The 21,253-nt window shown below is 45.8% G+C and overlaps 4 protein-coding genes across 8 annotated transcripts in view; 1 reads left to right on the top strand and 3 right to left on the bottom strand.

The window, feature by feature from the left end:
* The first annotated feature begins 889 nt into the window (after nt 1–889).
* On the top strand, nt 890–4,536 carry cks2 (CDC28 protein kinase regulatory subunit 2). The gene is made up of 3 exons (XM_064328688.1): nt 890–1,090; nt 1,956–2,083; nt 2,303–4,536. Exons 1-3 carry the CDS (start codon nt 1,032–1,034, stop codon nt 2,344–2,346), a joined length of 231 nt encoding a protein of 76 aa, XP_064184758.1. The 5' UTR covers nt 890–1,031; the 3' UTR covers nt 2,347–4,536.
* odf3l2a (outer dense fiber of sperm tails 3-like 2a) lies at nt 4,311–7,366 on the bottom strand. Its single transcript, XM_064328687.1, has 2 exons — nt 7,051–7,366; nt 4,311–5,408 (listed from the first exon to the last, which is right to left on the bottom strand). The coding sequence occupies exon 2, from the start codon at nt 5,317–5,319 to the stop codon at nt 4,915–4,917; it is 405 nt and encodes a 134-aa protein (XP_064184757.1). The 5' UTR covers nt 5,320–5,408; nt 7,051–7,366; the 3' UTR covers nt 4,311–4,914.
* Nucleotides 7,367–13,332: 5,966 nt separating this feature from the next.
* Nucleotides 13,333–17,872, bottom strand: haus8 (HAUS augmin like complex subunit 8). 4 transcript variants are annotated; one of them, XM_064328685.1, is made up of 11 exons: nt 17,714–17,872; nt 17,406–17,467; nt 17,111–17,172; nt 16,320–16,446; nt 15,893–16,006; nt 15,719–15,810; nt 15,119–15,277; nt 14,485–14,626; nt 14,058–14,199; nt 13,705–13,816; nt 13,333–13,673 (listed from the first exon to the last, which is right to left on the bottom strand). In XM_064328685.1, the coding sequence occupies exons 1-11, from the start codon at nt 17,776–17,778 to the stop codon at nt 13,659–13,661; spliced, it is 1,092 nt and encodes a 363-aa protein (XP_064184755.1). In that variant the 5' UTR covers nt 17,779–17,872; the 3' UTR covers nt 13,333–13,658. The 4 variants fall into 4 exon arrangements, with proteins under 4 accessions (XP_064184755.1, XP_064184756.1, XP_064184753.1 ...); XM_064328686.1 differs by having other exon boundaries at nt 13,333–13,629; XM_064328683.1 differs by having other exon boundaries at nt 13,333–13,585.
* A 3,034-nt stretch (nt 17,873–20,906) lies between these two features.
* crlf1a (cytokine receptor-like factor 1a) overlaps nt 20,907–21,253 on the bottom strand; it is an 18,765-nt gene continuing 18,418 nt past the window's right edge. For both annotated transcript variants that reach the window (XM_064328682.1, XM_064328680.1), the window contains exon 8: nt 20,907–21,253. This exon is cut by the window's right edge and continues 1,697 nt beyond it. The gene's annotated coding sequence lies outside the window, so the exon portion shown is untranslated.

The raw sequence follows: 21,253 nt of genomic DNA, 5'->3' as shown, positions 1-21,253 counted from the left end.
TCATGATCTGGGAGCCTCACATAGAGAATTGACGACTGGAGTACAGGCTCCGTGTAATTTATATGGGCTCTGACCTTTCTGTGTTTTTGTGTGTAACAACACCAATTTATATTATCCCCTGTGAATTAGGCTATAAGATTGCGATATGGTTTTGCAGTATTATTAGTTTATTACAATTATTATTGTTATTAGTGTATGAGACACCCTTATAGATTGTGTTTCTGTCTCCAAATCAATCTAAGGCAGTTAATCACCCATTTACTGTGCATACACTGAAACATCTGTGCACGTTACATGTGCCGTTCAAAAAGTGTAAGTAACAGGATGAAGAGATGAATAAATAATAAATACAGAACTCACTATACAGTATACAGTACTTAGAGAGAAACCCATAGCACAGTGAAACTGTATGCAGTGAGAGTGCATTTGATTATGTTAGGTCTAGTTTCTGTTTCTGTATTTTTAATTTTTGGCTCTGAATTGTTATCTGGAAATATGACCAAAATAAATTAGTGGCGAGAACTATGGATATAAAAGCAAAGAAAATCATGAATGTTTCCATAACTGGCTATTTCCTCTATCCAGAAAGGTTTGCCTTCCACTATGTCATTATGTAACTTGTGACATAATAACCTAATTTATATCTAGCTTCCTAACCGTTTACCCCAATTACGCAAAAGTCCTGAACGACCGGGACCAAAACATTTTGCAACTGTTCTCCTGTTTTCGACATTTTGGCGCACCGCTCGAATACACTTTGAAAGCATACTCAAACACACGAAAGAGCCAAAATGGCGTCAACGTCCAAATTGCTGAAAAGGCGGGGCATTGAGGCCGTTTGTTATCGCCCCGCGCGACTCCACCAATAAGACGGACGCGGGCCGTTTGAGTTTAAATTCTCGACTGCTGCTGCGTTGAAACAGTCGGAAGGGGCAAGCGAGAAAAATACAGGAAAGGAGACCGCTAAAAGCCGACGTTATTATTTTACAAACAATTACTGCGCTAACTTGTGACATACTTGAAAAGATAAAATGTCGAAAAAGCAAATTTACTACTCTGACAAATACACAGATGAAGAATATGAGTACAGGTAAGTTCGGTTGTGCGTCATAACACTAGTTAACTGAGATAACTACAGTGTTTCTAGCTATCTTGCACGGCTAGTAAAACAATTATTTATTCTTGTAATCGTTGTTTTTAAAGACTGATATTTTCTCATTAAATAATTATACTCTACACAGAGCCTTGCTTGTGCAGCATGTTATTTGCAGTATTCTCCGGCAACATCCAATTATTCTGGCAAGTTGGCTAGTCAACGCTAACGTTAGAATCTAGACTAGCTGGTTGGGCTAACATCAATATGTTTAGCTACTGACCGTTCGCTAGCGCAAAACTACACCGTCACAACAGCTTCGGTCTGGGCGATGGACATTTTTTACGTTGCCGGTCGTACGTCATTTGTTAAGCCTGAGCGTTTTATATGGGTTTTTTTTTTTATCTTGGCGATATATTGATCGTCAGGCATCACGCAAGAACTCGCCTCGTGAGTTACAGGCATGCATTGGGGCGGTAACAGCTAGCCAGTTAACGTCAGTTACGGTTGCGGATGTATGTTTTTATAATGTCTTGAATTTTTTTGTTGAATTATTGGCTGTTATTTTCCATATTTCGTATGTGGGTAAAATGACCTCAGCTAGCGAAATGACAACAGCCCAGATATGTCAGTAACCATATGATTTCTAACGCTGCCTTAGCTGTGCATAATTTGACAGCTGTCAATAAACCTTCAACTACAGTAGACTATTTCTGAATCTGTTGTTATGTGTATAGCTCGTATCCATTACGTTCGCCAGAAACCAGTACGTTCTGCTGATTACCAGGAAACAAAGGAGATTTTGAAACTATGTCGTGCTATTAGCAGGTATTAACCATGTACGTTCACTGCGATGTCATAGACACGTCATGCTCCCAAAGCAGTTGTCCAAACTGGTACCCACCTCTCACCTGATGTCGGAGGAGGAGTGGAGAGGGCTCGGGGTACAGCAGAGTCAGGGGTGGATCCACTACATGATCCACAAGCCAGGTGAGCACAAACGAGTGGGATAGCTCAGCGCACAAAAACAAATTTTAAACAAGAAATTTTAAACCTGCTCCTTCATTTTACATTTTATGCATGTGGGTTGGTAAAAAGAAACCGGCTTTTAATTATTTTTTTAATAATAATTTTTTTGGGAACAAACTTGTTAGACTGTGCTTTATTTATTGATTTATTTTTCCTAAGTCTAAGTGTTTGTTTCTTTAGAACCGCATATACTGCTGTTCCGAAGGCCCCTCCCCAAGGAGTGAGAACTAAACTGAAGACTCAGGACAAACAAAAAAAAACAAAACGAAACAGTCTCAACAGAACTGCACTTGTGTACAGGCCATGTGTGGTTGTGCGTGTTTGACTCATGCAACGTTTGCTCATTACTCCTAGTCCTCTTTAAATCTTACCACGTTTCTATTTATAATGAATGCATTATATAGAGGCAGCCTTGGGTCAAAACGAAAGATGCACAATGCACCCCTGCCCCCCCCCCCCCTTTTTCCCCCAAGAAGGCTTATATGGCCCACAGTTTGGAAGTAAGAAACAACAAAAGTCTTTCATTGGCCATGCAAAATACTATTTTATCTTAGAAATGTATATTTTGGTGCAAAATATGATGCTTGGAGTAATTGTAGTATTGAACGGACTTATGTGAAAATGTTCAAGACTCCAAAAACTCTTGGACCCTGTTTGAACAATAAGACATTTGGTCATTTGGCTGCTATGAAGAATGTTTTGACTGGTGGAAATTGCTGGTGTATGTGTTAATTATTTTGTTTGCCATTGCTGTTGTTACTAGGCCAGTGCATATATACCTGATATTTCTGCTTAAAGACTGTACTGAAGTTCATATATGGTAGATGTTCATAGTTCAGTGTTTGTTTCCAACGTTTTACATGCTGTAAACGGAATGCCTCGTTTTAGTCTTCTTTAGATGAAGATATCGCTAAAGCCGATTTCCACGGAATTTAAGTCACCATGACAATGTATTAAAGTTTATCAGCCATCATTACGTGCTTGATGTACGCTTTCAAGTCACATGAACGAATGATTAAAATGATGCAGCTATGTACGGTCTCAAAAGGCAAAATTCTGCCATGTGCTCTTATATGTCCAAAATGTGCTGTTCTGCTCCCATGAATTAGTCTGACAGTAGGTTTCCAGCTCAGCTGAGTGAAATATGTACTTACTACTAGAGTGCATGGGCGTGTGTGAACAGGCAGGCAACAGATCAAATGGACAGGGACTGTCTGGCTTCTCCTGCTAAATTAAAACTTGTACATCTCTGAATCCGAAAAACAGCATGCACTGTTGAGCCTCAGGATAGCTGGAGGTTTTCTGTCCCCCTAAACCTCAAAAGATTCCATGTCCAAAGCCAGTCAGAATTAGTTTGTATATTCGGAGTTAGTTTTTGTTTTTTTCCACATTTGAAGTTTCCAAAGAACTCCAGCCCCTTAGTATTCACATGGACTTGATGCTGCGAGCCAGTTCCTTGTACATTTTAGTTTTTTTATTATTATTATTATTATTATTCTGCTAGTGCTACTGTAAAAAATGTGTATATTTTACAGTGTCCTTTCTATGTGTATATTTTACAGTTGAGTGGAAAATAAACACTTTACATTGTAGTGTTTTTTGTGGTATGGCTAATTCTCTTTCACTTTGCTGTGGACAGTAGGCCTACCTCTTTCATGAACCTTTTTTCTGTTCCCTGATACGGATAAGAGAAATCTTAAAGTAAAGGTCAAGGCAGAAAAACAATATTGTTGTGTTTTTTTAGTTTTTGTGTTTCTGAGCTCTACAAACACTAATGTTCCCCACTCACTCACTCACTCATTAATTGACCAAAGGAGCAACTCTCACAGTAACGTACTACCACTTAAATGGCTGCTGCTGTTGCATGGGTGCTTCTGGCTGTTTTTTTTTTAATGAGGAGAGTTTGTTTTATGAATCAGTGAAATGCACTGAAGCCATTGGCCTGGAGGGTGACTGTGTCATCAGGCCAGCATGTCATGTGATTCTATGTGCCTCTCAAACAGCTGGCTTTGTTGCGGTGGATCTGGCCCTTGAAACCAGTCTATTCCATACAATTATTGTCTTTTTCTTTTTTTTTTACATTTAATAAAGGTAATAAGGGTCTGACTGCTAAAGCATGGCAAAGTGTTGGCATTCACAATGCTGCGGCAAATGGAGGCTAAGAAAACCTTCGGGAAGAATCGCCAAATAATTTTTCTGAACGTTTATTCAGTTTCTTAAAATGAACGGTAATTCTTCTCCCCCCTCCCCCCCCCAAACAGACACATTCATAATTTGGTGTTGTGGATGGTCTACCCAATGTTCCAGAAAATTTTTTGTAGTTTCTTATAGTAGGTAAGAAGTAACCTTTCTCTGTCTCAGCTTTGTCATTTGTTTCAGAGCATTAATAGTCAACCGTTTATCCCTCCCCCCCCCCCCCCCAAAATAAAATTCTGTCCTCAGTTAATCTGAAGTGGCCATTTTCACCCTGCAGTAGCAATTGGGGAGGGGGAGCTGGGTCTCCAGCTGACATTTAGGGTTTTAGTACACCCTGTTCTCCTGAGCAACTCTCCATCCTTACCCCCCTTCAAAGACGCAGTCCACCATTCATCCAGCTGAGCGCTTGGAAGCGTGTCATTCAAATTAAGTTACAACAGCATTGCCCCCAACTGGGGTTTAAACCTGCAACCTCAAAGTTGCAAACCCAGTTCCAGAGCCTGTGCACTGCCCCTGCCCTCGACGCATTGCAACAGAGAAAAGGGGGGGGGGCGTGGCCACGTTTAAAAAGTTCCTGCAGGACGGACCCGTTCCTCTCAGGCCCGGTCCGGCACGCCCACCACCAGCGGCGTGACGAACTCGGAGTGGCGGACGCCCAGCGAGAAGGACGGCGGGCGGGGCATGTGCGCCACCACCTTCTCGGCGTCGTGCGTGCCGGGCCCCGGTTTCCGCGTGGCGTCGCTGGGCACGGCGTAGCGCCCCAGGATGGAGAAGGCGGGGCGCCGCGGCAGGTACACGTTGGGGTCCGTGCTGTTGTAGCGCCCGGGCCCCGGGGTCAGGGCCCGGCCCGCCGCCGGGCCGCCCGTCCGGTGGCGGGCCGACATGCTGTAGCTGGCGCTGGCGGGCTTGGTGGGCACGTGGGAGCCCAGCACCGCCGGCAGGGTGTAGCGGTTGGGCGAGGGCACCGGGTCGGTGGTGCGGTAGCTGGTGCGGGAGCCCATGGAGTAGGACGGCGGCCGCCGGTGGCTGTTGAGGGGGGGGGCCGCTTCCGGACTGTAGGCCCCCGGTCCTGGGGTCTGAAAAACGCCAGCTGTGGGTGTGGAGGGAGAGATCGGGGGGTCGTTACCGTTGAAACACCAGGAGCCGCGTTTGTTTCATCTGCTGTCTGTGGCCTGCGTTTCAACAGCGTTTTTTCCCGCAATTCAGTTTATTTCGCGTTGAGCTTTATGCAGTGAACTGTCACAAAGATGCCTTACTGAGAAACGGAAGGAAAACTGAGCGGAAACCAGGCCTGACCCCCAGAAAAGCAAGCAAGATAAAAAATTCCCCCATTGGAGAGAAACACACTCAAATGGAGGTGAGAAAGGATCTCAAAGGGAACAGGTCTTGGGAGGAACCTGGCTGCAGAGTTATCAGAATTTAGGATTGAAGTTGATTGAATCCTGGCCAATATGTGGGAGGTACGGCTAAGATTTCTGCAGTTTGCTCCTAATTTTACTGTTGAAATCCCCTAAGCTTGGGTCCATGGTTATTGTTTTTGAATTTTTTTGCAAAGATTTTTGTGACATATGTGAGTTCAGCACGCATTCAAAATGTGTTGAGTAGCCTAACGGGGGGGGGGGGATTTTTAACCAGAGAGAACAAAGCCTTTTGGAGCTCGACTCAAACCAGACCTTGTTATTTAAGGCCTCATTGTTGCTGACATTTTGAAAAGAATAAGGTAACTTGTTTTAAAAAAAGAAAAAGAAGCTTTTTCCCCAGCTTGCTTTCTGTTGGTTTTTGAAATTCCGTTGGAACAGCTGACACCAGATGGGAAAGGCTCGCCCTGTCACAAACAGTTACCTCAGCTTCTGCTCGCATTGTTTGCTGCCACTGACCAGCAGTTCAAAAGAGACTTTAAGAACAGGGCTTTAAAAAAAAAAACTGTCACCTTAAAAAAAAATAAAAAAACGACTGCCAACTGAAATGTGCTTACGACTAACCGCTTCATGCTGAAAATAAACTGTCACCATTGTTTAATTTTTCCCTTTTCCCCTGAATGTATTAACCTTTTTTTTTTTCTTGGCAGAAAAGCTGGCCATCTGCACTATATTTATCATACACAGCTGAACCTGCCAGTTACAGTCCTCTCAACTCTCAGCAGCATTAAACCTGACAGTCCGTGTGCTTGCGGAATAGCTTGCATGTTTGTAACGTTGTGGTTTAATACAACCAGACATCATGAATACAATGCAGACCGGACTGAAATGAGTTACTCTGACAAAGGTCTGTTGAGTGAATCAACATGGCAGAAAGGGACTTGTACATGACGCAAGATTCATTTATTAATTATTCATTCAGTATCACATGTTACTGAATCATTATTACGGATTCATTAATATGTAATTATTATACGCGCGGGACAACTTTATCCTGTGTTTTAAGCATATTCCACTCTACAACAGTACATGCAATTCCCTGTATGAAAAGAACGGGATATTGAGAATTAAAACCAAATTGCCAAAGTTCTCTTATAAATGAGGTCCATTTAAATGGGTGGTTCTCAAACAGCGGGTCAGAGAAAACACGTTTGCTCGTTAAGTAGTTCCTGATTTAAAAGTTTTGGAACCACGGATCTAAATGGTAGATCTAGTTCTTCAAAGCAGTGTTATTTTCAAATGACGTGCGCTTTTTTGTGGGGTTAAGGGCAGTTAAAAATTACATGGGGGGCCGGGGTTTGTGGACAAACTCACATGAGCTCTTCACTCTGCCCTGAATCGAGTAGGCGGGGGTGCCGTCCCGTCCGAAGCGGGTCAGCTTCGCGTCGATCGAGTACCGCGGGCCGGGGCTGGAGTCCACCGCGTACACTGCGTAACCCCGGGCAACACAGCATCATCACAGGGTGCACACGCACACACACACCACCAGAGCTTTCATTAGCCAGCGCCCGGGCAACACGGCATCATCACAGGGTGCACACGCACACACAACCACCAGAGCTTTCATTAGCCAGCGCAAACTGATACTGCTCACAGGTTACCCTAAACCAGGGGCTTACCCACAGCCCTGGACTCTTTGTAGGCTTCTATCCATGTGTGGTGGTGTGTGGCTGTGTGTGTGTGCGTGTGTGTGTGTGTGTGTGTGTGTGTGTGTGTGAGCAGGCAGTTACACTCACCTCCACCTAGCCTTTTGGGCCTAAAACTGGTTGCTGATTTTGTAGATAAAACAGAAACCAGTAGAGCTTTGTATTTATGGGATCCTCCTATTCTATTCTTTAAACTAGTCTCCATCACTATAAATGGAGCAAACATTCACAAATAGACATCCATTATTTACTAAGATGTTATATTAACTAGATGTATAAATCACTTCATAATGTATGTGACTGTAGTGAGGTATTTGTCGGTAAATGTACAGTATATCTTGCATTTGAAAAGTTAATTGCCCTTGCAACAGGTCATGGTCTGCTGGCTCCCTCCTGTGGTTTGGTTGTGACATTACACACATCTAAACATGCTGATTATAGAGCAGAGAGAAAATGCAGTCTTAGTTATGAGGGGGGAGGGGGGGACTTGTATAACCATCAGCTGGGCTATCTTTGTCAAACATTTCCCATTCCAAGTAAATATATTACAGGAAAGGCATTTCAGGGGGCAGTTAAAATATAATAATTTACTTGCCTTGGTCCTATTTCTCCTTGCGTGAGCAGAGACCAGAAGCCCCTGTGTTGCTCTTTTGCTAGCACTAAATGCAGACACTGCCTGTTGCCCCTCTGTGAGTATGTGTGTACTAAGCACAGGCAATGGCAGTTACCCGTGTGTTAATACTAAGTGCAGGTACAGACGTTTACCCCTGTGTGAGTACTAAGTAAAAACACAGTTAGCCGTGTGTGAGTACTAAGTAAAAACACAGTTAGCCGTGTGTGAGTACTAAGTAAAAACACAGTTAGCCGTGTGTGAGTACTAAGTAAAAACACAGTTACCATGTGATTAGTAAACACAGTTAGCGTGTATGAGTACTAGTAAAAACACAGTTAGCGTGGTGTAGTACTAGTAAACACAGTTAGCTGTGCAGTACTAGTAAACCAGTTAGCGTGGTGAGTATAGTAAAAACACAGTTACCGTGTGTGAGGGCTTAAGTAAAGCACAGTACCGGGGAGTACTCAGTAAAAGCACAGTTACCACGGTGGTACCACACTTGCTGCATCCGACGGAGGAGCGAGCTGTGGCTTGTGTAGTCAGCCGCATAACAATGGGGGTGAGCAAACACCGTCACAGTCCTGGACACACACACACAGACACACACACACACACACACGTGCACACACAGACACACACACAGAGACACACGTACACACATCACACACCAACATACCACACAACACACAGACACACGACCATACACACACTGCACACACACACACAGAATCGGATATGAATCAATCTAATGCCTCGGACAGGGTTCCCTAACCTTAGTCCAGAAGAACCACAGGTTCAGCTGGCCTTTCACTAATACTCAGCCCATCAGTGAGATCAGTGAGAGAGGCTGGTTAAAAAGTTACACAGTTACACTCCCCTGGTTTCTGGGGTCTGAACCGGTCACTGATTTTAAGGTTAAAAATAAAACTCCAGCAGACTCGAGACTCCCTGTGTCCAGGGAGGTTTCCCTGTTCGTCGAAGTAAAAAGTCCAGGCGAGTTTTAGACAAGCTTACTCTCCATCTTCGTCTCCCTCTCCCTCTCTTTTCCTCTTGCTCTAATTCTCTCCCTCCTTTTTCTCTCTCTCTCTCTCTCTAAATATGGCTCTTCTATCATGTTGAGAAACTATCATGAAAATCATGTTCATTGTGTGTGCTACACGCTACACACTACCCTCAGCACTGCACCCAAATGAAGCCCATTGACCCTCACAGAGACAGCTGACCGTAAATTACTGATAATAAGCCCTGCTAGTGTGAACAATGGCTCCAGCGCGAGTGTGAATAACTGCTTACTCCCCTCCTGTGACAAAAGTCCTGACCGTAAGTGTGACTAACCACTCAACTGTAAGCACTATAAATGCGTCAAACGGTAATTATTTTACCGTAAATATAATTAAATACAGGTTGGAGAAAGCGTGTAATGGATTTTGACTGTGGTGTTACGCTCTGCATGGATAATTTTCCCTAAGCCAATAATATTTGGTAAACTTGCGCAATAAAAGCAGACGCAGGTTTACTGGAAACCTTTTACAGCCGCTCGACCAAATGAAAATAATCACCCTCGGCCTTGCTGATGGTTACTGAGCGCCAGGTAAGATTTCAGCACCACCTTCCTGATCACAGCCACAGGGGGGCAGGGGGATGTGTGTGCCGCAGGCAGGTTTTGGGGACTTACCCCTCTCTTGGGCCGCAATAATGGGACGCTTTCTCTCGCTCTCCTCCATGGTGAGAGCGCCACCTCCTGGAACCTGAAGAGTATGGCAGGGGAGTTTAAACACGCTTCACCTTGTATCACCGTTCATTTAGCAGACACTCTTATCCAGAGTCACTCACACTGTAAGACAACATCCGTGCCAGACCTGGGTCAAATACCTATTCGTTTTGGATTCAAATACTTTTCTGTGCTCTGTTGGTCTCGCCTGGCGTAATCGAGCCTGCCAATACGACCAGAATGCGGGGTTTGGCACTTTTTTGAGAGTATTACAATGGTTCCAATACACCAGACAAGATCAGTAAAGTGTAGAAAAGTATTTGAATCCAAAACAAATACTAATGATATTTGAGCCAGGTCTGATCAGTGCATTCACCTGAGGTATATGAACGACAGTGCCTGACCTGGCAAGCAGCATTCCCAGGCCAGCGAGCGATCATTACATTAAAATTACATTAACATCCGCTCATCAAGATCGACTTACCGAATTAAGTATATATGGGCTTTCGACAGGTTTATAAAAGAAGTAGTAACTGCAGAGAAGGTTATTTAACACTCTCAGCTCCAGTAACAGGGCAAATGAGTGGAGTCAGGATAGAGTACTGATAGTTTATCCTGACAACATATCCTGCTGGCCTGTCGGTCAATATCAGACCTCACAATGCAACCTAGTACGCATTTAAACATAAACACACAACACACACTTAAAAGTCACACAGCAGTCCAGATACGGTCCAGTTCTACAAGCCGTATACGCACATAAAAGGAAACGACTCAATGAAAAAAATGAAAAAAAAAATGCTAAAAAAATTTAGCAGTAAAAGAAGAAAAGCTCTTGGTTGGGTTACAGCAGGAGTGTCCGAACTCATCCGAAAACAGGCCCGTGTGGGGTGCAGGTTTTTGTTTTAGCCCAGCACTGAGGCGCCTGATCTACCTATCACGGCCTTGATTGAAGACCATTGTCAGTTAATTATTGAGTCAGGTGGCATAGTGCTGGGCTCAAACAGAACAACCAGGGCTAGAACAGAATCTCCTCAGGTAAGACTGGACGCCGTCGGTTCAGAGGAAGCAGGGATGGCTGTGTCCGCTGAATCCCCCCCCCCCCATTAGCCAGAGGAATGTGAAGGAAGTGCTGCACAGCTCCTGATTGGCTACTCTTCCCAGTGACAGAGCGCTTCTGCACAAGGTCGGAGCGCAGAACGGTTGCCGCGGCAGCGGTCAGTCACTGATCAAACGGTCTGGTGTCGAATAGACTCTCCCCCGTGTGTGTGTGTGTGTGTGTGTGTGTGTGACACACTCGTCCATTCGGCCTAGTTAAGAAGACCAGTGCTTGCTTGGGCCCGTTCCCTTTTTCGGGGAAGAACACGGAACTGACCGCTGTGGCACTCCCGAAACACGCCCTCCTCCCCCCCACCTCCCAAAAACACGAGGAAAAAAAAAAAATCAGCCGTCTCACCGTGCGATCAGGCACACGCAGGAAGGAAGGGACGCGGTCTGAACGCGGTCATCGTTTGCGCACCGCCGGCGAAGGATGGCGTACGTCCTGTGGAGCCTTCATCGCTCTCCGCTCTCCCCCCCGGACTGGCCCGTCCTGAGAGCCCACTCCGCTAAATACCCGTCGCGCAGGGGAGGGAGGGGGGCGCGTGCGCTTAGCGACGGTGTCATCGCTGGGATTCGGTCGCCTGTAACACTATCTCCCAGACCCAGATCTCTCTCCTTTCCCCCTCCCTCCGGCCACGTTGCCTGGAAACGCCGTCAGACTTTGACCGGGCGGACTGTCGCTATGGTGACTGGTGAAGGGAACTGCATGACTGATCCCCACTGCATCCCTGACACCCCCCCCCCCCCGCCCACCACCACCATCACTCCCACCTCTGCCCCCCGTCCTCAACAAACTACCACTGTAAGTGGTACCCTTTCCCAAACCACCCTTTCATTCAGTTTCCATTTTCCTAATGGCGTGAGTAAGTCTGCTGCTTAGTGGCACCATTTTGTTTCAGCAGGACATTCCAAATAAATAATGTAGTAATGGGCAGATAGGCAGTGTACGTAACCCTTTGAAGAGTAGATTTTTTAAAAAAATGTTTGTTTCAAAATTCTAGAACAAGTCAGTGTTCTAGAACTCCGTTACTTTCAGTCACAGGCAATGATTGTTACATCAGCATCAGAATGTTCAGTCAAGAACATTCTAACCACGTTCGTGATCTTCTACCTTAAAGGGTTAAACCCCTTTGACTGTTTCAGCTGAAGTAATATTCAGAAACAGTCTCAAACACACACACACGAGTCTTCATGGCTGAACAGCCTTCCCACAAGAAACCGTCTCTTTTTTATCGTTGAATGGCTGAAAGACGCCGAACGTCGCCAGGAGCGGCCGTTATCGGTAACCGAAGACGCCGACTCACAGTCCCGCCCCCGCGAGCGGCCATTAAACATTAACGGGTGCTAACCCCTCGCCGGGCGGGAGCCCCGGGTAACCGAGCCCTGCGTGCCACCAAGAGGCCAAACACACCAGAGCTGACCTCCGGCCCGGGGCAGCGCACAACACTGGTGTCCGGGACCCGACACCGCGCTGAGGGGAGAGGCTGACAAGCGCTGCACACCCGGGTACAGACCGCCGCGCGCGTGTGCACGAGGAGGTGCCGTGCGGCGCTGCCCGATCACGGCTAGCCCTGTAGCCGTTAACTGCTAACGTGCTAACGGCGGTGTGGCCTCGTCCACACGCCGCTTTTTACTCACCGCCTCACTTACTGATCAACGACCGGCTGATGGCGGCTAGCCCTGTAGCCGCTAACTGCTAACGTGCTAACGGCGGCGTGGTCTCGTTCACACGCCGCTTTTTACTCACCGCCTCACTTACCGGTCGTTTTACTTTCTGATCAATGAACCGGCTCTCAACGCTTCTTACACGACAGGGGGGGTACAGAGCCACGAGCCGAAACCATCGCCGTGGGTGTGGGCGCGGCAGCCCGGCGACAGAGGCCGGTTACCGAGGCTCTCCCAACATTCTAGAATGTCATAACATCAAACATTAGTTTATATCTCCTTATAGCTCCTAGAATGCACAAGGTATCAACAGAATACATTATTTGTGCTGACCAACATTCCTCTATCAACAAGAGACTCCAGAACATTCCATAATGGTGCCGCAAGATGTCTGTGAGAATTTTAACCACATACATTGCACATGTTTTTTTTTATTAGCTTCTTGCAAGGTAAGTCAGCATTATTTAACCATCGCCAAAAGCATGTCTCCATGTGCCAATCATCCGCACGCTCCTGGTTTTTACTGGTCACCTGTGTGTGCCACTTTCAGACTGCTGATGAAAAGTGCAATATAACTAAAACGTATCGTTGAGTTTTATTAAGCACCTCTTTCCTCTGAGCGTAAAACCATTCAAGGCGGTTAAACGGTTTTGCGATCAGGGCTCTCTGGCGCCCTCCTGTGGTTGCCAGGAGAACACAGGCAAAGCCCAAAAAACTTGGATTACTGAACCTGGCGAGGCCGTTTTAAATGCAATCATGTAACATCTACACAATTTTTGACGATTGAAAATGTTTCTGTGACTACAACCTTTCCAGCTTCGTTGATGCTGCTGTACAGTAAAACCCATCATACTGCCAAATTTGACATTTTCAAGTATTATCAACACTTAGCCTTTAATTTACAAAGGAAAGTACAGATAAAAAAATAACAGACAACAGACTAAAGACGTACAGATTAAAATGATAGCAGACAACCATATGCCTAAGTTACATTTATTATGAAATTCTATCCATTTGCTATAGTCATGTTCAGCAAATTAAGCAAAATATGTACAGTTTAGTGGAGTGGGAGAGGGGGTGGCTGGACCGGGGGCTGGATCGAGGCTTGGGGAGGTACAGGGGGGGCTGGATCGGGGGCTGGATCAAGGCTTGGGGAGGTACAGGGGGGGCTGGACCAGGGGCTGGATCAAGGCTTGGGGAGGTACAGGGGGGCTGGATCAAGGCTTGGGGAGGTACAGGGTCTGTGTGACGGACGTCCCCATTCGGCCCTCCTCCAGGGACTGCTGTATCTGCACCGCCTGCCTGCTGACCAGAGACGCCCACTCCAGCACCGCCGAGAAGTCCCTGCGGGGGGAGCCAGAGGGGAGAGTCAGGGGGGCACTTTCACTTAAAATAAACCCCTAATACAAATAAACAAAATGGATAGAAATACTGCAGAACGGGCACACCTAGGCATATGCAAACAGCTGAACTCCCAGCACGCCCCCCCCCGCCCCCCCAGTGCACCCCCCAGCGCTCACTGGGACAGCTGCTCCCCCAGCATGCCCCGCCCCCTCAGCGCACCCCGCCCTCCCCTAGTGCTCACTGGGACAGCTGCTCCCCCAGCTCCTGCGCGTCTCTCCCCACGTCCTGCAGCAGCTCCAGGGTCCGCTGGCTCTCTGGCTGAGCTCCGAGCCCCCAGCCCTGCAGCAGGGCCTCACTCTCCTGCAGACACGCCTCCGCCCGCCCTGAAGGCCCCGCAGGGGGAGGAAGAGCGCGGTCAGACAGGACCCATCATCATCATCATCATCATCAACACATCATCATCATCATGAACAGCCTCTGCCTCATCATCATCAACAGTGTCATCATCATCATCAACATCATCAACATCATCATCACTGTAATCATCATCATCAACAGTATCATCAACATCATCATCATCAACAGCCTCAGCCTCATCCTCATCATCATCATCATCAACAGTGTCATCAGCATCATCATCATCATCATCACAGCGGGGCGGCACCGACCCAGGAAGTCACGCCGGTCTCCTGGGATGTGGAAGTTCTTGACGGGCAGCTCATGGCGGGTGGCGTCCAGCGCCGTGGCGAAGGTCTGGTACTCCTCGGTGAACTGCCTGGCGGCCGCAGACACAGGGACCAGGGCGGCACTCTGCGGGGCGGGGGGGGGAGGGGGTGCCGATCAAACGCACAATAAGCCAACGGTAAATCAGCTAACGCTAATGCTATCGGCAGCGTTTGCCACAGCAAATTAAACAGATACATATTGGTGTCTGGATCTCCAGGAACAGGGCTGGGCAGCCCTGACTTAGAATGTTTAATGTTCTCTGTGTGTTTTCGTGATAAATAATGATTAATTGCATAAATAGGAAGGGGTCCCAAATGAACAAGGACACTGCGAAGACCTCAAACTCCAGTCCTGGAGGGCAGCAGTGTCTGCAGGTGTTTGGCGCGTCCCATCACTGAAGTGCTGAATGTAAGTTACTGATTACCCAAAAGACTCCACGCACACCTTGTTCCCAAATCCCAAACCGGCTGCTTACTGAAAGGAAACCACAGAGACGCCGTGGCCCCCCAGGACTGGAGTTTGAGCACCGTGGAGTGAAGTGTTGCTAATGCGTAGCACACAGACAGGACAGCTGACCTGCAAGTCCAGCAGCTCGCTGAGCTGCTTGTGTTTCTCCAGCAGGAGGTGCTGTCGCCTCTTTTCGTGCACGCTCTTCCTCAGCCTCTCCTCTTCCTCCATCACCGCCAGCAAGCTCCACTCCGCCTCCGTCCTCAGCTTGCGGGTGTTACTCTCCATCTGGGGGGGGGGGTCAACATGGAGAGATGGCAGAGTGGAATAATAGTTAGGCCACTGCGCTTGGAACTCAGAGGTTGCAGGTTTGATTCCCAGGTAGAACACTCCCATTCTTCCCTTCAGCAAAGGTATGCAATATTAATCACTTCAGTTAATAACCCAGCTAACATAATGTTACTGGAATGTCTTGTCAATGACAAATCATTGCCACTGTATGGCAGCAACATTGGGAGAATGTTTTGCTTTAGCTGGGTACACAGTTTTTTTATGAAACCTAATGGCACAAGTCCTTCTGGTTAAGAACATCTGATAATTGACTAAACAAAGCAATAGGCTTAGCAAATTTAACAAATAAAACAGTACTTTTAACAGACCATTTACAGCTTTTAGAATTTTTATAGTAAATTGCATATATGGCAATTTTATCCAGTTAGCCAGGCTTACCTTGGCTGTGAGGTACGCCAACAAGAAGGTCTGATTCTCGAAGTTCTCCTTCTCGTTTCCTGCTTCCGGCGTGTTCTGGGACTGACTCTTCTCTGCAATACAGTCCGTCAAAAAGTTTGAACTTTTCTGCCGCCAAACGTACAAATGCAATTTAGTGCCAGGACGGACATTCACCTTTGCCTATTACCGAGACATCAAGCTCCGGTCGGACACAGTGGCCGTCCAACACCGTCGACTGCAGGACATTTCCCCCCAGGATCGAAGGCTCCAAAATACTGGAGTTCGAGGCTGACAAAAAAGGACACGGTATTCAAGTTTACTGCTCCGACACTTCCGTCTTGAAAACAGAGAAAATTCCCAGATAGTCGACAGAAGACCCATTTTATTCTGCCTATTTTTTGGATTATCCCATCGTCCATAATCTGATTGCCAACACGACAGAGAAAGACACACATTTTTACCACATCATGGCCTACAGGGTTCTTCAACACCACACAACACTACAAAACGATGGAATGGGCGATATATATACAAGCAATGTATCCGTTATATATTATTGGAGTCACAATAACAGGAAATACAACGCCGTACAAGCACTTACCTAGAGGGTTGAGAAGTGACTGACACGCGAGAGAGCGTCTGGGGGGAGTGCTGACGGACGGTTTCCGCGCGCTGTCGGGTTTAGGAGACGCGGGCTTCGCGGATGCACTCGATTCGGTGGCCGACGTCTATGCGCAATATGAACGTGTACAGCCTCAAAAGGGATGCGCCGACATGCTTTTGTGTTACGGATTTTGCGTTACAAAGCAACACGCTTTGTGTCAGAACTACTACTTTTGTGTCGCAAATATACAATGTATGCGTTACAAACGGAGACTAACACAGACTGTTGAAAGAAACTGAACTAGACATGGAGGGTTGTTAAAAATGTGTCTTTAACACGACAGTTTTAAGGTAACCAGTGTTCTTAGTTATATACAATCTATTGCAAAATCATGAAAGAAAACCCATCTGTCTATGTACAGATATGAATGTGCACCATAGATAACCAGCGTTCATGGCAAAGTATATCATTATCATGTAAGAAAACTTGCCACCAATGCAGACTGGCAAGGAACAAAAGTTACTATCCAGATCAGTTTAGATCAGGGGTGTCAAACTCCAGTCCTGGGGGGCCGCAGTGCCTGCAGGTTTTCAGACTACGTCATTGATTGTGTCCACACACCTTGTTCCCAAATGCCTTACCCGGCTGCTGACTGAAACGAACCCAAAAATACCTGCAGGCATTGGCGCACTAGGACTGGAGTTGGACATCCTTGTTCATAGACCAAAAAAATCTTTGTTCCGGTGTTACAGTTTTTTTCCCCATATTGTTTCGACACGTTGGCTTACCTTTAAGAGTGTCTTCTTTTCGACTGGTTGCTGATAGCGCGACTTAACTATCCTACCGGCAGCTGAAAGTCAATCAGCGAGAGATTAGATAGGCTATAACGTTGTCTACCTGGGATAGGCAACCAAAATACTACCATGCTTAGCAAACTACTGCGAGTCATTTTTACATAGTATAACGTTATTTTAGATTTGGGTAATACTGTCAGTGTCATATGCTGCATTTTATTTAACGTTACACTTACTTTAAAAAGGCAGAATTCTAGCTAACATAGCAAAGTTGGCTAACGTTACTAACGTTTTTTCTTCTTTTTTTCTTCACCAATGCTGCCACTGTTGTTCTGACTTCCATCCTTTGAACTACGAAAAACAAAGGCAGAGTTATGTCACCAACTAATATTCACGCGTTGCAAAAGCATAACGTAGTCTCAATTAAAACGGTAATCCAACTGGCAACAGCTCGCCGTCATACTGTGCTGTCGGTTGATTTATTGACACGGGCCGACTTCCTTCCTAGCAGCTAGCCAATATGCTCGCCACAAGTAGATTTGTTTTCTAATTGCTTTTGCAGCCAAGACCATAACTTGTCACTTCGAAGAAACTCACTTATTTGATTCCGCGAGAATGGGTTTCTGCAGTTTGTGGACTGTCGTTACCCTCCTAGACGCCATCCTGTTTCGAAATCAGCCGCCTTTCACACAACACAAATCCTGAGCATTTCCGCGCCGCAGAATCGGCGACATCCGGGTACTCCATGGAAACGTCACGGCCACGCCCACCAACCGTAGAAAGATGCCAGTTGAAAAGCGTTAAAAATCTGCAGCCCGGCGGCTTTACTCGTAAGTTTACTTGTTTAGTTTCGGTTTACATTTAGACAACAAATTTTGCTTCCACATATTCATTGCACGAATGATTAAATGTAGCATAAAAAACAGACACGATTTTCTTGAAGGAGACATCGACCTTAATGAAATCAGCATATGGAATAAGGACGAGCACATCATATTATGTTGAAAGTTCGTAATTGTGGTTGTTCAGGTAGGTTAACCACTGAATCGAAATTTCAGGAGTAAAGTATCTTCAGAGATTGTTTATGACATCGTAAATTTCATTGAACGCATCGTCCGTTTAACAAACGATGCAGGTAGGTAACCTGTCAATTACTAAACCTCCAATATTTCAGTGTGATATTAAACATCAACACAACGTCCCACCTCTGATATAATACGCTTCTATTATTTAAAAAAAGATGAAAATTATTAATTGAAATATTAATGGTCAAACTTTTTGAATGGTGTTATTCAAGTATTAGAACTATTGGCCACCGCTAAATTTAGTGGATTTCAGGATGCATGTTCTGTACGTACAGCACCAACCACCAGAGGTCAGGTTTCTGTGTCATGAAATCATAATTCCAGATAGGCATAACTGTAAGTCATGTGCCAAACTTTTCAGCTGAAGTGTGACCAGCACATTAAAATTATTGTCCTCAGCTATACGTATACAGGTTATAAACACAACTGCTATTTACTGCTACTATGACTACTACAACAACAACTACTACCATTCCTAATAATAATAATAATAATGAATCACACGTTAGGGATCAGATGACCCATGCTTATGACTGGTGACGTGGTTGTGAACATGGTCAATTGGACATGGTGTCTGGTGAAACCATTTCACTGGCCTCAGTCTTCTGCCTCCCAACTGTTTGGCAGTTTGTCCTAGTTTACAGTGGTGGGGATGGGGGGGCTGGGGTGGGAGGTGGGGAGGCCGGGTGTGCGGGACCACCCCGGCGATGTGTGTTCTGCCTAGAGAAGATCCTGGGGGGCTCAGGCAGGAACGAAAGGGGGATTTCATTTCTCCTATTGCACACCGAGTACACAGGGAGCCTTGGCTAATGTGGGCCAGACGTCCACGGATGCACCAGAGAATACCGTCTGGGCAGGGGAGTGGGGGGCGGATTTGGGGGAAGCTGCAGTCTGCTGTCTCCCGTCCCACCGCCTCTGGCCTCGCCAAAGTCTCTGGGATGACTCGCTACACTGAACAAACTGCTTCACTGGATATACCTAAAATTCTACTTCAATTTCTTACACTTATGTATATTATTAAGTTTTTTCAATTTAAATATTTTTTTTTGGTTCATTCAAATGAAAAAAATCTAAGAAGAAGAAAACCTAGGGGTAACAAATTAAAGTAAAAAATTTTAGGTTTATCCACTGAACCATTTTTTAAAATGCCAATTTATTTAAACGCCATTTTGTTAAAATTCAGCTCTGATTACCTACGCCGTGATTGTGTTGTTGGCTTTAGATGTCTTCAGTGCGGACAGAGTGAAATTAAATAACGAACGGATTTTGGTTGTGTGGAGTAACACACTAATACAATACAGGAGGTCTCAGAAACCGACTGAACCCTGAAAGAGTAACATGAGACTGAATTACCGGCTCAGACGCAGAAAGCAAAACACAACACGCCAGAATCTAAAAGTCAGATGTTGAACGAGGAACACGTTTCACCGTACAAGTAGCATTTGGTCGAAGTGTGCAGTATCGTATCCGAGTGTAGGCAGAGCCAAACTGTGTTGCGGGAATTCCACTCTTAGCATCCTGGGAAGTTTTTTCTTCCATCTGTGTATGGGAACCCTCTCTGTAGTACATTTAAGGACCTTTAGCATGTGCACAACATTTTAGCACATGCAAAACCAAGAACACGACCAATGACTGCTCGTGGTATTTGTTTTGCACCAATCATTGGTCACGTTGTTGGTTTTCCGTGTGCTAAGCGGTTTTTACACGTGCTAAAGTAAGTGAAGTCCTAAATGTTCATTTTGTGGAATCACAGATGCTCTTTTCTGTTCCTCTGTTTTTAAATGAGCTGTCGTGTTCGAACAGTCAGTGGACAGCTTCATGCCCGCTTTCCTTGAGCACGTATACCACGCATACTCTCTTCAGTTAGTAATATACATCATAGGAGATTAGGCCCAGGTATAAGCTAATGAACTGTTTTTTTTTATTCCCGGGAAGCTACGGGAACTAACAACACTCCCATTCGTTCTCCAGGAGTGATGTCACATCCGGACGGAGTGTAGCACAGCGGGTAAGGAACTAGACTTGTAACCGAAAGGTCGTAGGTTCGATTCCCGGGTAAGGATACTGCCGTTGTACCCTTGAGCAAGGTACTTAACCTGCATTGCTTCAGTATATATCCAGCTGTATAAATGGATATAATGTAAAATGCTATGTAAAAGTTCTGTAAGTCGCTCTGGATAAGAGCGTCTGCTAAATGCCTGTAATGTAATGTAACATCCTGTAGCTGGCATCCACTTGCAAAGTCACGCCTCTGAACGCCGGTGCAGTAGCTCGTAGCGTTCGGCGCGTGCGTCTCACAGCATGACGCGGCGCGGCGTCCCTCCAGCGCGTGCGCCGCGGCCGGTTAGCCGCGATAGCTGCTGGCGGACATCGCCACCTCCAAAAAAAAAACCATTTCAAACGGCCAGAGGAAGTGCGTTCCTTTGTCGCCGCTGCACTTCTCCACAGCAGCGTAACGCAGGAGAGGAGCTCGCGCGCGCGTGTGTGTGTGTGTGTGTGTGTGTGCGTGTGTGTGTGTGTGTGTCTGTGTGTGTGTGTGTGTGTGTGTGTGCGTGTGCACGTGTGTGTGTGTGTGTGTGTGTGTAATGTGTGTATGTGTGTGTGTGTGATGCTATCATATCATCAGGTAACATCAAAATTTCAGCGCTCAATAATCGATTATTTTTTGCAAGGAAAAACCATTCCACAGAAACATTTGTGTGTTGTTTTTTTTACAGTACATTATTATTTAATAAACAGTTATTATCTTATAATTAACACAATCAATGTTATTGCTGTTGTCTAAACATAACTTAGGGAGAACGAAATATAACTTTAGGTTTTTAAATATGCCATTACAATTCAGTTTAAAAAAATAAAAGGCAAAATGTCTTCATTCTGTACAAAAACACAATTACTGACACACAGAGCACACAGTTACACAGTCAGCCTAACGTTTTCGGAATACTGCTGACCAGGATTCAGAATGACCCCACACCAAGGATAAGACCTCCCCCCTCACCACCGCCAACCAATCACAGGTCACAATGCAAGTGACTGACACCAGAAGTTA

This window comes from Anguilla rostrata, chromosome 3, assembly GCF_018555375.3.
Source record: "Anguilla rostrata isolate EN2019 chromosome 3, ASM1855537v3, whole genome shotgun sequence".
Lineage (NCBI taxonomy): Eukaryota > Metazoa > Chordata > Actinopteri > Anguilliformes > Anguillidae > Anguilla > Anguilla rostrata.
The sequence above is the reverse complement of the archived record's forward strand: the minus strand, read 5'-3'. Positions and strand labels throughout refer to the sequence as shown.